Source organism: Acinonyx jubatus, chromosome E4, assembly GCF_027475565.1.
Source record: "Acinonyx jubatus isolate Ajub_Pintada_27869175 chromosome E4, VMU_Ajub_asm_v1.0, whole genome shotgun sequence".
Taxonomy (NCBI): domain Eukaryota; kingdom Metazoa; phylum Chordata; class Mammalia; order Carnivora; family Felidae; genus Acinonyx; species Acinonyx jubatus.
The window spans coordinates 65,328,433-65,344,540 of NC_069395.1; the positions used below are offsets into that span (position 1 = coordinate 65,328,433).

At 42.7% G+C, this 16,108-nt stretch overlaps 1 protein-coding gene across 12 annotated transcripts in view; it reads left to right on the forward strand.

The window, feature by feature from the left end:
* The first annotated feature begins 394 nt into the window (after positions 1-394).
* Positions 395-16,108, forward strand: part of CDC42BPA (CDC42 binding protein kinase alpha) — a 316,248-nt gene continuing 300,534 nt past the window's right edge. For all 12 annotated transcript variants that reach the window (XM_053208855.1, XM_053208843.1, XM_053208849.1 and 9 more), the window contains exon 1: positions 395-770. In XM_053208855.1, the coding sequence (XP_053064830.1) occupies positions 593-770 (178 nt within the window). In that variant the 5' untranslated portion in view covers positions 395-592. The remainder of the gene's footprint in view (positions 771-16,108) is intronic.

Here is a 16,108-nt window from a genome sequence, read left to right on the forward strand (position 1 = left end):
CGGCGCCCGGGGAGCCTCTGCGGCGGCGGCGGCGGCGGCGCTGCCTTTGCCTCCGCCGAGTGCCTTCTGGGGGCTTCCTCCCCTTGCCGTGGTCCTCCTTCCCCGGGAGCGGAGCGGACCCAAGCCATTAATGATGCGGCCGGGCTCGCTGCGGGGTTGTGTGGCACGAGGTGAATTTTGAATGAAGGCGAAGAGTTGTGTTTTCTTTTCTTTCTTAAAGGAAAAAAAAAAAAATTTTTTTTTTTTTTTTTTTTTTTTTTTAAAGAAGTCTGGACTCTTGGGTCCGTTGTACTTGGATCGCCTCCTGCGACTGCACCGTGCTCTTCTTTGGAAAAGATGTACGAAAGCCCCGTTGCATGGTAGCTCGCCCCGCAGAGCCGGGTGTGCGCGCGCGGGATCGCAGGCGCTCCGGGCCGGGGGGCTCCCCGGCCGCTCGGGGGCGGGGCGGGGGGGGGGTTGTCGGGCGTCCGCGGCCCGGCCTGACAGCTGCGTGAGGGGACCGGACCCACCGCTTCCAGAACTCCGGCTCGGGGCCGCCGCGTGCCCCGCGCGCCAGTGACCGAGGGGAGGCGCGGCGGACGTGGGCGCAAACATGTCCGGAGAGGTGCGCCTGCGGCAGCTGGAGCAGTTCATCCTGGACGGGCCCGCTCAGACCAACGGGCAGTGCTTCAGCGTCGAGACGCTGCTGGACATCCTCATCTGCCTGTACGATGAGTGCAACAACTCTCCGCTCCGAAGGGAGAAGAACATTCTCGAATACCTGGAGTGGGGTGAGTGTGCCTGGCCTAAGTCCGCCCCCGTTTCGTTGGGCATCGGTGGTTTCGTTGTTGCGGGGGGTCGCCGCGAGTGAGCGGCGGGGCTCGGCGATCTGTACGTGGCTGGACATAGATCGTCCATGTGACATGTATGGTAAACGCGTCACGGGCCTGGTACGTAGCTCGAAGTACATGTGCGGGAAGGGAACGGATCCCACTTACCCGAGTTTTTTTTTTTTTTTTTAATAGTTTTTGGTAGATGTTGTCCCAAGAGTAAAAACCGCGCTACCCCATTATTGCCTTGATTTAAAGTGGCGTTTGGGAGGAAGGACTTATGTTTTCAGGTCAACCGTCAGAGATTTTGAGTAATTCGGTGATGAGCAAAGTGGATTATTGCTCACGGTTGCCCCAGCGCATGGCGGAATAACACACATTCAGTTGAAAGGTGTCGGTTGGGGGAACGCATTCCTTCCCAGGCTCTGGAAATCGCTCTTGAAATGGGCGGAGAGATGAACATCTCTTCGGTCAACAGGAACTGGAAGGTGGTGGCCCGTGGGTTTTATTTCATCTCCGTATGGCACTCGCAGAGGAAACTGCTGCACACGGACTTTCCAGAAATTGTCATGTTTGGAAGACAGCATGACATAATGGTTAAGACATTTTGCGATAGTACTTGGTGGGGAATGTTTGGGAACAGCTCCCACTTGAGGGGTAGATGTACTGTAAATTTAATTCGGATCTAAGCCGGTTGGACTTTTGTCGTCATTTCCCTCCCCGGAGACGGGATTTGGAGGAAGACCTACCGTAGCCGAATAGCTCAGCGAGGCGCGCAGACGCTCCATGTGACCTTCAAGCTTGGGGGCTTGGCCTAAGTTCTTCTTCGCGGGTCACGTGCGTGCGAGCGCATTGAACACCCGGCCCTCTGTTGGGACAGAGAAACTCCTCACCACCCACACCTGCGCCGAGGGGTGTTGGCCAGGGTCGTACCTGTGGGGTCCTAACAATTTTACTTTGTTGGCAGGTGTTCGCACTACAATGCCTTCCCGAGTAGACCTTTATTTTCTTGAAGTACAAGTCGAGTGGTGATTATTTCGTTGATTGATTGATTTTTGGTTTGAAATTGATTAAAAATTAGTTTGTCAGGTTGATTGACTGATTGATTTTTGGTTTGAAATTGATTAAAAATTAGTTTGTCAGGTAAATCACTCGTAGGCCGTAAGATGGTCTATCCATAATAATTGTATTGAACTTGGCCCGGATCAGAAGTTTTCTAGCAGCTTCATGTCATGAGGGTGTGTGTGTGTGTGTGTGTGTGTTCATACATGTGAATGGGATGGTTTTTACAGGCTCCTAGGCTCATGCTGGGAATGTAAGAATTCAAAACCATCTTTTCTCCTAAGCGTGAGACCATTGTGATTGACTTTGGTACTGGTTTTGTTATGTCTTTTATTTTTATGTGTAGGGTAAACTATTTTATAAAGCATATGTAATTTTCCATTCCCTGTTTCATAAACGTAGAGACTTTTCCTAGTGTTTCTTTTGAAAATTCAAAGAAACGGTTTAGGTACTTCTAGAGTACCCGTTCTTGGATTATGGTTCCATAGCGACACTCTTGTCAATGATCATGGTTGTCGTTTAATATCTGTTCTTTCTCATCTATGAAATGGTGGGAGATCTCTGTGCACCAGTAATAAATATAAATGTACAGTTATAATAAAAGGGAAAATCATATCCTGAATTGCCTTTTGGTTTTTAAGAGTTTACATAGTAGTTTTGTGCAATACGATACTTTGCTGTTTGGCCAGAATAATTTATGTATATTTTTCCACTAGGTATGTTTTCTTGAGCTTTGTTTTTTTATATCTCTATAAAAAGAACCCTTGCTTATGCATATTTAATTTAAGCCAGATAAGCCAAAAATCGAATAAATATTTGGCCAAACACATTTTATTTTTATTAATGTATTTTAAGTAATTTCAAACCAGGGGTTTTGCACAGTTTAAAGTAGGTTAAGTTTTAGGGGTATCGTTCATATTTTGTCTTTTTAGAAGTCTGATATGACATGACAAAAATAGATAGTCTCAAGTAACTTCATATTGTATTTCTCAGTAATCGAAAAAAAGAGACTAGAATTTTTAGGGACTTACTTTGTACACTGTGGGGTCAAGCAGTGACTGTTCAGGCATTTGTAAGATAGATAATGAGGTCTTGAAAGTGGGAGTTATCAAACACAGAAGTTTGGGTAAGGACTAGAAGAAGTTAAGAATGGAAAAGCTGTCAAGAGATGTATCTTCAGTGGTATTGCTATTTTTAAGTTACTTGAGAATTTATGTTAAGAATGCCAGTATGTTCTCTGCATTTAAGTATTGATATAGGTCAGCTGTTGGGTCTCAGTTGATTACTACCTTTTGGGGAAATGCCCTATTTTATTCTTATTATCTAACATTATATAAAAAGTAGATCAAGGAAGTTTCCAGATAGCGAAATGACCCCAATATAATTTCTTAGACATTACTTTTTTGGTCTGTATTGGAAATTTATAGGGATTGTTTGTTGGGCTTAAATATGATAATTACGATTTGTGTGAAATGGTACAGTTTTTAGTTTGATTTTTTAAAAGATCCAGTATTTGCAACAGTAGAGCAGTAGTCGTTAAATAGTCTATATTACATGCTGGGTATATTTGTGTTTGGCTGTTTACGTGAATGAATGCGTCATCGAGTTATGCCTTATTTTTATGCTGATGATAGGCTACTGTAAAAAATGGAGTCAGCCAAGATTCTGTCTGTGTGGCTTCATTCCATCAATTTCACTTTATTCCTGGTTATGGTCCATTTCACTTTTATTATCGGTACAGTTAATGTTTTGTTCGTTACACTATCATGACAAGAAAACTGACAGTTCACTCGGGTACTTTTTTTCTCGGGTGGGTGGGGGACAGCATTCCTTGTTCTTGCTGATGGCTTGAGGGAGGAAGTGTAGACTCCTAGAGAGGAAGTAGGAATTAAGCCAATGAGCAGTAGAGCAGTGGGATAAGAGTGCCTTCAGGCTATATAGACTGCTTAAATTTAATAATGTGTATTTTCCAGTTATATCTGATAAGATTAGAAAGACTTGTGTCCTTGTTTTTCAACTGTTGAAATGATAGAGATTTGTGTGTTTCTTTATAAAATAATAGCTTTGATATCAGCAGTAGAACTCTAGAATGATTTACAGTAGAATTGTATGAATAAAAATAACGTTTATATTATAAACATTATAACTTGCTGTCAATGAGGACATGACTGTCTTGTTCACTGAATTGGCTACCTCTCCTTTGAAAAGGGAAATTGGTATTTTAGGGACCTCTTTACCAACTGACTTAAAACATAGATGTCAGATAATGTTAATAACAAAAGAAGCATGTAAGGCTGTGTGTGGATAACTTTTTTGGTGCTTTCTGAATCTTGTACTTGGTAATCTCATATAAGTTATCCTTAATTTTGTAGCTTATTTAGTATATGCGTACTCATACATCTAAATAGTAAGAAACTTATTACCAGAGCACCTCAGCTGGTACTGGGGTTTAAACTTTTCCTTTCATTGGGGTGGTTTTGAAGCTTATTAACATCTTTTCACATGTGGGTCAGTTAGGTGAGGTGATGAGGGCTTGTTAGAAGGATCTGAATCATCTGAATCTTTTCTAGGATGCTTTGTTTTTCACTTCAGCTGTAGGTTAGTAGAATTTGTCACGCCAAACTATCAAAGTGTTCATGTGATACAGATGATTAAGTTTATTTTATTTAAAGTCCTCAGGATTATCACCAATGTCATCAGAAATACAGGTTGGGCACTTGTTTCCTTTATACTTGCCAGTAATTTAGTCTTATTCTAAGAATGACAGTAAGTATAATTTTTTGATCTAATACAATGCTGATATAGTAGGTGATGTCTATTATTTTTCTATTTCTCTTTTTTCTGTTTCTTTTTTAAGTAGAAGTATAATTAATGTCCAGTGTTATATTAATTTCAGGTGTGCAATCCAAGGATTCAACGATTCTGTACATTACTCAGTGCTCTAGATAAATGTCCCTTTAAGCCCTTTCTCTGTTTCTCCCACCCCCCCATCCATCTCCCCTCTGGCAACCACCAGTTTGTTCTGTGTTTAAGAGTCTGGTTTTGTTTGTTTGTTTGTGTTTGCCTTTGTTTGTTTTATTTCTTCAATTCCATATATGAGTGAAATCGTATGGTATTGCATCTCTTTTCAAAAATATATATGGCTGTGAGTGAGAGTGGGGATGTTAGGATTAACACTTTAAGAATTTTAGGAATTTATTTTTCATATGGAAATGTAAGGCATACCTTAGCATAGCAGTGTAAAAACAAACAGCATAATGTTGGCAGTTTTGTGAAACATTTCCTAATTCCTGGGACTCTGTTAATAGTACAGAGTGAGCCCAGGCTGTTTAGGGTAAAGGAACCAAACTTCGTACAAATTAATACTTTGTTATACTACACTTCACTTTGGCAGTTAATTTCTTTGAAACCTTTTCTCTTTTGGTACGCTTAGTGCCAGTATGTTGTGTAGGTAGCTCATTGTGTTCCATCCTATTGTTTTGATAGCTTTTAAAATCAATTTACTGAGTCCAGAGAGCATTTAAAAAATTAAACAGACCAGAATAGAGAATACTAAGTACATTGTGTTTAGAAAGAATAAGTATTTTCCTGTCAAACTCTTTGTTCTTCTGTATTTCTACTGTAGATCGGGATCAAAAGAATTTGAAACTCTAGTGTAGATTGAAGCTAATATATGTTGACTGTTTAACGGCAAAAAGATTGTAGACATAGTTCTTTTTTTTTTTTTTTTTTTCAGAAAGAAAAGTGCACATCATTAAAAAAAAGGGACAGGGGCGCCTGGGTGGTGCAGTCGGTTAAGCGTCCGACTTCAGCTCAGGTCATGATCTCGCGGTCCGTGAGTTCGAGCCCCGCGTCGGGCTCTGGGCTGATGGCTCGGAGCCTGGAGCCTGTTTCCGATTCTGTGTCTCCCTCTCTCTCTGCCCCTCCCCCGTTCATGCTCTGTCTCTCTCTGTCCCAAAAATAAATAAACGTTGAACTTATTAAAAAAAAAAAAAAAAAGGGACAGACTGGAGAATTTAATGGAGAGGAGTTTAGAAAGGGACCAGGAACTAGGAAGGAGAGACGGAGAATGGGAGAAAGGACGGACTAGAAAATGAGCGTGGATATAGTGTTTTCCTGGGTTGCTGCTTAAGTCCGAGCTGTGAATGAGTATTTTTAATTTACAAGAACTCAGTGAACGGAGAACTTGACTTTATACTCCTTTGTATTGTCTTTGATGGTTCATTTCCTTTTCCTTTGACATTTTTCCTTTTCTGACTTGGGGTCTTGGATATTGACTCACTGATTGTCAGAGTTGTGTAAGTGTGGCAAACAGGAGGGATAACCCTATGACCTGTAGACTCTGGTGTTTTTTGGTTCTGTCTTCCCATTACTCCAGATGAACTCTATAGTGGATGCAAGTGAGAAGGCTTTGCTAGTTCCGTGGATTTTCTGATCCCTTGTTACTCATACGAAACTGCCAGTGGGAGTGATGTAAGGTTTTCGGAAGCTGTGGCCAAGAATTGCTCAGCTGCTTTGTCAGTATGTGAATCAGTCCAGAAGTTCTTTACATAAAGACTTTTGTTTTTGAATGACCCGCACTGCACGTATAGGTCATCCCAGATATATGAATGGCTGTCGTTTTTGGCCACTGCCTACAAAACTCCTTTGTACATGAGGGGATTTCTCTTCCCCACTGATATTCATCAGGGCCCCGCGGTAGCTCTTGTGGTCTAGTTGCTCTGAACTCACTTTCTAGTGTCCACTGCCTTTTTCCACTTAGCACACGGGGAATGGCTGGCCCTTTGCTGGCCAGCCCTCCTACCCCGCCTCCTGGTGCTTCTATATCTGCTGCATGTTAGCTCTCATGGTGACCAGGAGCGGGGCGGGGAGGGTGAAGACCCGCTCCCCCCTTCCTTCTTGCCCCTTGCTTCTTCGTGGTATAACTCTTTTCTGTTTTGGAATTAGGGTTTCTGCAGTCTAGCCCCATCCCTACTTTCAACAGGTGCTTTGGAAATCCAGGGGATATTAATAGGTGCTTTGTGGCTGGAGAGGGGAGGCAGATGTTTATGTAACTAAATAAATTTGGGAAACTATCTTAAACAAAAGTAAACATCAAGAGTAGTGCCAGTTACTCTAGAATTTATATATGATGAGAATATACATATTTATATATATATATGAGAGAATCATCATTTTTTAAAAAAATTTTCTAATGTTTTATTTATTTTTGAGAGACAGAGACAGCATGAATAGGGGGAGGGGCAGAGAGAGAGGGAGACATAGAATCCAAAGCAGGCTCCAGGCTCTGCACTGTCAGCGCAGAGCCTGATGCGGGGCTCGAACTCAGGAACTGCGAGATCATGACCTGAGCTGAAGTCGGATGCTTAACTGACTGGGCCACCCAGGCGCCCCTCGTCTTTTTTTTTTTTTTTTTTTTTTTAAACAATACCTGGATGATGTATGACAACAAGTATTCCATGGAACACCCTTTGAGAAACACTCTTTTATTACGAGGTCATGGTGTTTCTTGTATCAGGGTTAGAAGGAGATGATTTTGGGAAACTTCGGGATACTTTGAGGTTTGAGGTAGAATCATAATTTGAGTAAGTTGTATTTTGCTTAGTGGTTGTGGACTTTTAATGGTCTTCTGTGTGATAGTCATGTGAACTGAGAGATAAACTTGATCATGTGGTCTAGCACAAGAGCGATGCCGATGAACTATTACATCTAGGAGAAGCATCCTAGAAAGTAGAGTGAAATTAGATGTAAAATAGTGAACCAGTACGATCAACCCCTACAGTCCTTGAAATTACTGAGAAGAATAATTATGACCTTTTCTTGCTCTAATTAAACTTGCTTTTCAGGGAGTCAGAGTGGCTCAGGTTGAGCATCTGGCTCTTGATTTCGGCTCAGGTCATGATCCCGGGGTTGTGGGATTGAGCCCTGCGTTGGGCTCTGTGCTGAGAGTGGAGCCTGCTTAGGATTCTTTCTCTGTCTCTCTCTGCCCCTCTCCCCCACTTGTCCTTTCTCTCTCTCTTGAAAAAAAAATAAATAAACTTGCTTTTCAAGTATAGGGAATCACTATAAATACAGAAATTCTCACTTTATCTTTTGTAGCTTTCGTTACTGTAATTGTTAACGTGTTGCGAAAATATTTATCTGAAACAGTTTGATTCATTACTTTGTGATATTTAAGAGGAAAAGGTCAAGGACTTACTATTTTAGAATTCGTTGTAGTACTAAGTATTGTTTTTTCTAAGGTTACAATGTTTTAACTAAGCTATTGGTTTCAGACTTTTGGACCAGTGTGGAATTTCACAACTCGCTATAACATTGTATATGTGAAGCTATGGATTTCAAGTGCCAGCACCTATTTATATGTAGCGTAAAGAAACCAGAAAATACAATTCTTTTATTGAAGAGAAAAACACGCATACAGGCATACCTTGGAGATATTGTGGGTTTGGTTCCAGACCACCACAATAAAGCAAATACTGTAATAAATGATTCAATTGAATTTTTTGGTTTCCCAGTGCATATAAAGGTTACGTTTATTTACTAAGTGTGCAATAGCATTATGTCTAAAAAAATGGACATACTTTAAATAAGAAATACTTTATTGCTAAAAAACAGTAACCATCTGAGCTTCCAGTGAGTCGTGATCTTGCTGCTGGAGGGTCTTGCCTCCTGGTTGGCGGCTGCTGACTGGTCGGGGTGGTGGGGCTGAAGGTTGGGGTTGGGGCAGTTTCTGAAAATAAGACAAGTTCGCCTCATCGCTGGACTCTTGCCTTCATGAGCGACTTCTCTGGAACACGCGATGCAGCCTGATCGCATCTGACCCCTGGCGGAACTTCTTTCGGGACTGGAGTCCTGCCTCAGACCCTGCCGCTGCCTTATCGGCTCAGCTGATGTCCTGTTCCAAATCCTCCGTTGTCATTTCAGCGGTCTTCCCAGCGTCTTCACCGGGAGGACCTTCCACCTCCAGAAACCATGTGCGCATCTGATCAGGTTTGACAAGGAGATCGCAGGCCTTTGGTCCCGTCTGCAGCCCCCACTTCTGACCCCGGTTCCCTTGCTGTTTCCACCACAGCTACAGGGACTCCCTCCCCTGACGTCTTGAAGGGGCATCTTGAGGGCTGGAACCAACTTCTTCCAAACCCCTGTGAATGCTGGTACTTTGATTTCTTCCCACAGATCACAAATGTTCCTAGTGGCATCTAGAATAGATGAAATAGAAAGGTGAATCCTTTCCAGAAGGTGTTTGATTTGCTCTGCCCAGATCCATCAGAGGAATCACCATCTGTGGCAGCTGTAGCCTAATGAAACGTATTTCTTCTGTAATAAGACTTGAACGTTAAGATTACTTCATGATCCGTGGGCTGCAGAATAGATGTCGTGTTAACAGACATGAAATCAACATGAATCTCATTGTCTGTCTCCATCAGAGCTCTTGGGTGCCCAGTGCTGTCAGTGAGCAGTCGTGTTTTAAAAGTAATCTTTTTTCTGAGCAGTAGGTCTCACCAGTGGGCTTAAAATATTCAGTAAGCCAGGGGCACCTGGGTGGCTCAGTCGGTTAAGTGTTCGGCTGGGCTCAGGGCATGATGTCACAGTCTGTGAGTTCGAGCCCCGCGTCAGGCTCTGTGCTGACAGCTCAGAGCCTGGAGCCTACTTCGGATTCTGTGTCTCCCTTTCTCTCTGCCCCTCCCCTGCTCACACTCTGTGTATCTCTCTCTCTCAAAAATAAATAAACTTAGAAAATTTTTTTTTTAATTAAAAAAATAATTCAATAAACCATGCTGTAAACAGATGTGCTGTGATCCCAGGCCTTGTTCCATTTCTGGAGCACAGGCAGAATAGATGTAGCATAGTTCGTAAGGGCCCTTGGATTTTTGGAATGCCACATGGACGTAGGGTTCAAGTTAAAGTCCTCACCAGCTGCATTAGCCCCTCACAAGAGAGTCAGCCTGTCCTTTGAGGCTTTGAAGCCAGACACGGACTCGTCTCCAGCCATGAAAGTCCTAGATGGCGTCTTCCAGTGCGAGGCTGTTCTGTCTACACTGAGATCTGTGGTTGAGTGTAGCCCCCTCATCAATTCTCTCGGCTGGACCTTCTGGAGAACTTGGTGCAGCTTCTCCATCGGACTTGCTTCCTCTCCTTGTACTTTTACGGAGACGGCTTCTTCCCTTAAACCTTGTGACCCAGCCTCTGCCAGCTCAGACTTCTCTTCTGCGGCTTCCTCCCCTCTCTGAACCTTCACAGACTTGATGGGAGCCAAGGCCCTGCTCTGGGTCAGGCTGTGGCTTAAGGGAATGTCGTGGCTGTTGGCTCTTCCGTCCGGACCATGGACGCTTCGTCCACATCAGCGGTACGGCTGTTTCGCTCTCTTGCCATTCGTGTGTTCACTGGTGTAGCACATTTCATTTATTTTGAGAACTTTTTCTTTGTGTTTATAAGTTAGCTGTTGGGTGCACACAGCCTGGCTTTCCGCCTGTCTTGGCTTTCAGCATGCCTTCTTCACCGAGCTTGATCATTTCTGGTCACCTTATAGAGTGAAAGACGTGCGACTCTTCCTGTCACTTGAACGCTTAGAGGCCATTGCAGGTTGTTAGTTGGCCTAATTTCAGCCTTGGTGCGTCTCAGGGAACAGGGAGGCCCGGGGTGAGGGGCAGACATGGGGACACAGTGGGTCCGTGGGAACACAGAGTTTATTGGTCAAGTTCTCCGTGTTCTGTGGGCATGGTTCGCAGCGCCCCTAAGCAGTTACAGCAGTAACATGACAGATGAGCGGTTACCGGATCGCCATAGCAAATAGAACAGTACTGAGAAGTTTGAGTTATTGCAAGAATTACCAAAATGTGCCCTAGACGTGAAGTGAGCAAATGCTGTGGAAACAGTGGTGCAGCTTGACGTGAAGCTGCCATTTACTTTGTTTGTAAAAACAAACAAAAAAAAAAACAACAACAATATCAACGAAGCACAATAAAGTAGTAAATCATCAGAAGGTCAGTGGTAGCCTCATGCTGTGTCACAATGCCTGTGGTGGCTCACCTCTCATCTCCTCATCACAGGCATTGTGTCCTCTCATGTTGTCACAGGAAGGGTGAGTGCAGCACAGGGAGGTATTTTGAGAGGCCACATTCACATAACTTTTGTTGTAGTGTACTTTAGTAATTGTTACTTTTTTTACAGTTTATTTAAACTTTATTTTGAGAGAGAGCGCACGAGCAGGGGAGGGGCAGAGATCACCGAGCAGGCTCTGCAGTGTCAGCGCGGAGCCTGATGCGGGGCTCGAACTCACCACCCATGAGATCATGACCTGAGCCGAAACCGAGAGCCGGACGCTCAACTGACTGAGCCACCCAGGCGCCCCTATGATTGTTATGTTTTATTATTAGTTATTGTTAATCTCTTACTGTGCTTAAAATTTAAATTAAACTTTATCATAGGTACGGATGTATAGGAAAAAATACAATGTGTGCAGGGTTCAGTACTGTCCTCAGTGTCCACTGGGGTTCTTGGAACATACACCCCAAGGATAAGGGCCAACTACTGTAATCGCTGTTTTTACCATAAACTCCTCTGGATATCAGGGTGGCAGATAATAAGACTAGAGGATAATTGAATTTGATTATTTAAAGACGAGTAGCTTATAGGGGGAGAAATTAATTAGCTTTTTGTCCCCCTCTGATCTACATTTATTTTTCCTTCCTTCCCCATCAACGCTTCCTGTCTCCCCCAATCTAATTATGCCTGAAAGCACTGCCCATATAGATGAAAACAGTCTTCTAAGAATACACGCGAATGAGTTCAGTCACGTGTGGTCATTTATGTTTTGGTTTTATTTCAAATTGTTTAAACATCACCGTAGGCTTAATCAGTGAAAACCCCCCCCACCTATTCTCTTTGCTCGATTCGTGGTGATCAAGCTTAATTAAATTTTCTTAGAGTTTCCATGGTGAAGATCTGCAACCTGAAGTGTTCCTGGTCTACACCAGCATCCTGGTAAAGAGCGTGGGCTTTCCATCCAGACTGACTCCTTGGATTCCTGGCTGGCTGTTCTCAGCCAGCTGCGTAGCCTAAGTCTGTTCTATCCTCTGTGAAAAAACAGACAATAGTAAGAGCTTATTTTGCCAAAAGGTTGAAAGTTGGTCTAGGTTTATTCCTTGTCTGGTGATTTATATTTTCTTGTTTTTTGTTTTTTTCTGGTTTTTTGTTTTCGAAGTTTCTGTCTAGCATTATGATAAAGTTAGAACTAAAATGCTATTTTTTTTGTTTTGTTTTGTTTTTTGTATGGAGATGTCTTTCCTTATGTGACTATGCAGACCGCATCTTATTCCTTCTTTTTGGACAAGGTATTTTGCATTGGAACATCTTGTTATTAACTGAACTGTTTTTCACCAAATATCAAGCCAGTATGCATCCTTTGTATCACCAACAGCACATATTACTAAGTGGCTAGTTACGTTTTATTTTTATACTTATACAGCTCAAATCTGCAAATGAGTGGTAGCGTTTTGGTCCTCGAATCAGAAGATTAAAATAACCGTGAAAGGTCATTGATGCATTGCTCACTTAAGACTGATTGTGGACTAAAGACTATGCAGCACCCACAAGTACATGTTGTGGTCTAACAGGGAATATGAAGAAAAGAACAGCGAACACGATTGTTTCCTAAACGGCGTTTCAAGGGATGTAAATGATTATTCTGAAGATTAAGAGTTCAGTGAATATGGCAGTAGTTTTATTGTATCTTTGGATATGACAAAACACATCAGAGTGAAAGTTTTTAAAAGTTCTGCAATCCAGGGGCACCTGAGCGGCTCAGTCAGTTGACGGTTTGACTTCGGCTCAGGGCGTGATCTCGCTGTTCGTGAGTTTGAGCCCCGCATCGGGCTTTCTGTCAGCCTGTCAGCATGGAGCCTGCTTCAGATCCTTTATCCCCCTCTCTCTGCCCCTTCCCCACTTGCACACTCTCTCTCAAAAATAAATAAACGTTAAAAAAGAACTTAAAAAAAAAGTTCTGCCGTACAGAACCCCTTTTAACTTTGTTTTACCTAGAATTTGCCTAAGTCATTTGTCTTTGGAGCCCTTTTTATGAGGGACATTGGCAGAGTTTGGGAAATGGCTGGTGGACGCTGAGAATCCACAGGCAGCGGCAGAGCCTTTCAACTGGTTTTGTGACACAGGGTGGTTGTTAAATTCTTTATCACATAGGTTTTGAATATCGTCGCAATTTACATCAAACTCCAGAGGTGGGGAATTGAAGGACTTGCCTTTATCCTTTCCCTGCTTAACATTTTTCAGCACTTCATTTGCATCCCCTAGAAGCCAGCCTGACAGCGGTTCTTAGGTTAGCGGGGAGTTCTGCATGGGGTGGATATGTGTTTACAAAGGACAGTAAGACTTGATATGTGCCTTTGAGTTTATATGTGCACTTCCTGGTTTGCAAAGATGCTCCTGCTTAACCTAGTAATTTTTTTTTTTTTCAGTAGAGCTTGATCGTTTTTTGATCCAGCTAGCTCTCTAACCATTGCATTGGAACAGAATTTGAGATATTGTCATGGCTGTGAAATAGAACAAGCGTAGTTAGATTTTACGAGGGTTTTGTAAAAGCAGTGTAATTGTTCTGGTACAACCAGAGTCCCATTCTTTAATATCTGGTTTACTGGGAGTGGCTCCAAGTTGACTCTGATATTATCATTATTATTTTTTAAGATTTTATTTTGAAGTAGTTTCCGCACCTAACGTGGGACTCGAACTTACAGCCCCAAGATCAAGAGTCTCACGCTGTTCTGACTGAGCCAGCCAGACGCCCCGACCCTGATATTATTAAAAGCAGTCAAGCATTTACTTCTGTCCTAAGATTTAAAAAATGCTTGTTTAAAAAGATTAGGAAAAGCTTGCAGTAGCTAATGTCCCGTTTTAAGGTTGTACTGCTAGCTAAGTATGGCCTTGCCCTGACCAAAAATTATAACTAAGAAGCATTTAAAAACAGACTAACAGCTCAGGTATGTAGTCAGGCTGACATACTGGTATGATATCATAAAGCTTCTCTGTGCTCCGTACTTACCAAGATTTTCCTAGAGTTTTTGGTGAAAAACCACAGTAGTATTTGCAAGTCTAGTGTGATTTCTATTTCTGCCTTTTTGCTGCATGCCTTTGTAACGTGTCATTCCATTTCTGACAGATGCGTGCTAGGGTGACAGTTTTCTCCAGGAGTCCTTGCCGTGTTACATCTCATGAGGTTGTGGTTAAGTGTGTTGATTTTGTTTCTTTTGTCTGTGTTCCCGTGGTAATCTCAAGTACGGGTTACCCTGGTTATTCAGCCTGTGTATCTGGCTCTGTTGACGTGTCTGTGTCAAGCGGGTGTAAATGGATTGCATTCCTGGATCTTACTGACCTCGCTAATCATGCTCTTGTTTCTCCATTAAATGCTAAATGATCTGTGACCTCATTATTACGTGTGTCCCTCACCTGAAAATATTGTGAATCCTACCCGGGCCTTTGTTTAATAGATGGATTTTTATTTTTATTTATTTATTTTTTATTTTTATTTTTTAATATGAAATTTATTGTCACATTGGCTTCCATACAACATCCAGTGCTCATCCGAGCAGGTGCCCTCCTCAATGCCCATCACCCACCCTCCCCGCCCTCCCACCCCCCATCAACCCTCAGTTTATTCTCAGGTTATAAGAGCTCTTATGGTTTGCCTCCTTCCCTCTCTGTAACCTTTTTTTTCCTTCCCCTCCCCCATGGTCTTCTGTTAAGTTGCTCAGGATCCACATAAGAGTGAAAACATATGGTATCTGTCTTTCTCTGTATGACTTACTTCACTTAGCATCACACTCTCCAGTTCTACGTACGTCGCTACGAAAGGCCGTATTACACTCTTCCTCATTGCCAAGTAGTATTCCATTGTATATATAAACCACAACTTCTTTATCCATTCATCGGTTGATGGACACTTAGGCTCTTTCCATAATTTGGCTATTGTTGAGAGTGTCGCTATAAACATTGGGGTACAAGTGCCCTTATGCATCAGCACTCGTGTATCCCTTGGGTAAATTCCTAGCAGTGCTATTGCTGGGTCATAGGGTAGATCTATTTCTAATTTTTTGAGGAACCACCACACTGTTTTCCAGAGTGGTTGCACCAGTTTGCATTCCCACCAGCAGTGGAAGAGGGTTCCCGTGTCTCCACATCCTCGCCAGCATCTGTAGTCTCCTGATTTGTTCATTTTAGCCACTCTGACTGGCGTGAGGTGAATAGACAGATTTTTAAAAAAACACAACCTGATTCTTTGATCATATCAACATCCTGCTTGATGTCCTACAATGAGTACTGATAGTTTTTAGAATGATATTTAAACTCCTTACCATGGCATATGGAAGTTTAAGTGATACAATCCTTGTCTGTTTTCCTCATCTTTTTCTTCACTTAAAAAAATAATTAAAAGAAATTTGAGACCATGTCAGACATTGCAAATAAAGTACAGTGTCTTTTCCTCTGAACCATTTGAGAGTAAGTTGCGTATTCATTTCCTGTATCATCCCCAAATATTTTTGTGTGTATTTTCAATATTTTCTTGCATAAATGTGATGCAGCTATTAACATCAAGAAACTGGGGCGCCTGGGTGGCTCAGTCGGTTGGGCGTCCGACTTCGGCTCAAGTCATGATCTCGCGGTCCATGAGTTCAAGCCCCGCGTCGGGCTCTGGGCTGATGGCTCGGAGTCTGGAGCTTCTGATTCTGTGTCTCCCTCTTTCTCTGCCCCTCCCCTGTTCATGCTCTGTCTCTGTCTCAAAAATAAATAAATGTTAAAAAGAAAAAAATTTAAATCAAGAAACTGACACTGATGTATTACTGTCATCTGATCTTTAGACCTCTTTCAGGTTTTGTCAGTTGTGCTGATAATAGTTTTATAGCAAAAGTTCAGAGTCACATGTTCCATTTGGATGTCACGTCTTTTAGTATTCATTCGGTTTGGATTAGGTCTTCAGATTTCCCTAAACTTTCTTGACTGAGCCTTTAAAAAATTTTTTTTAACGTTTATTTATTTTTGAGACAGAGACAGAGCATGAATGGCAGAGGGGCAGAGAGAGAGGGAGACACAGAATCCGAAGCAGGTTCCAAGCTCCAAGCTGTCAGCGCAGAGCCCAACGCAGGGCTCGAACTCACGAACCACGAGATCGTGACCTGAGCCGAAGTCGGTCGCTTAACCAACTGAGCCACCCAGGTGCCCCTTGACTGAGC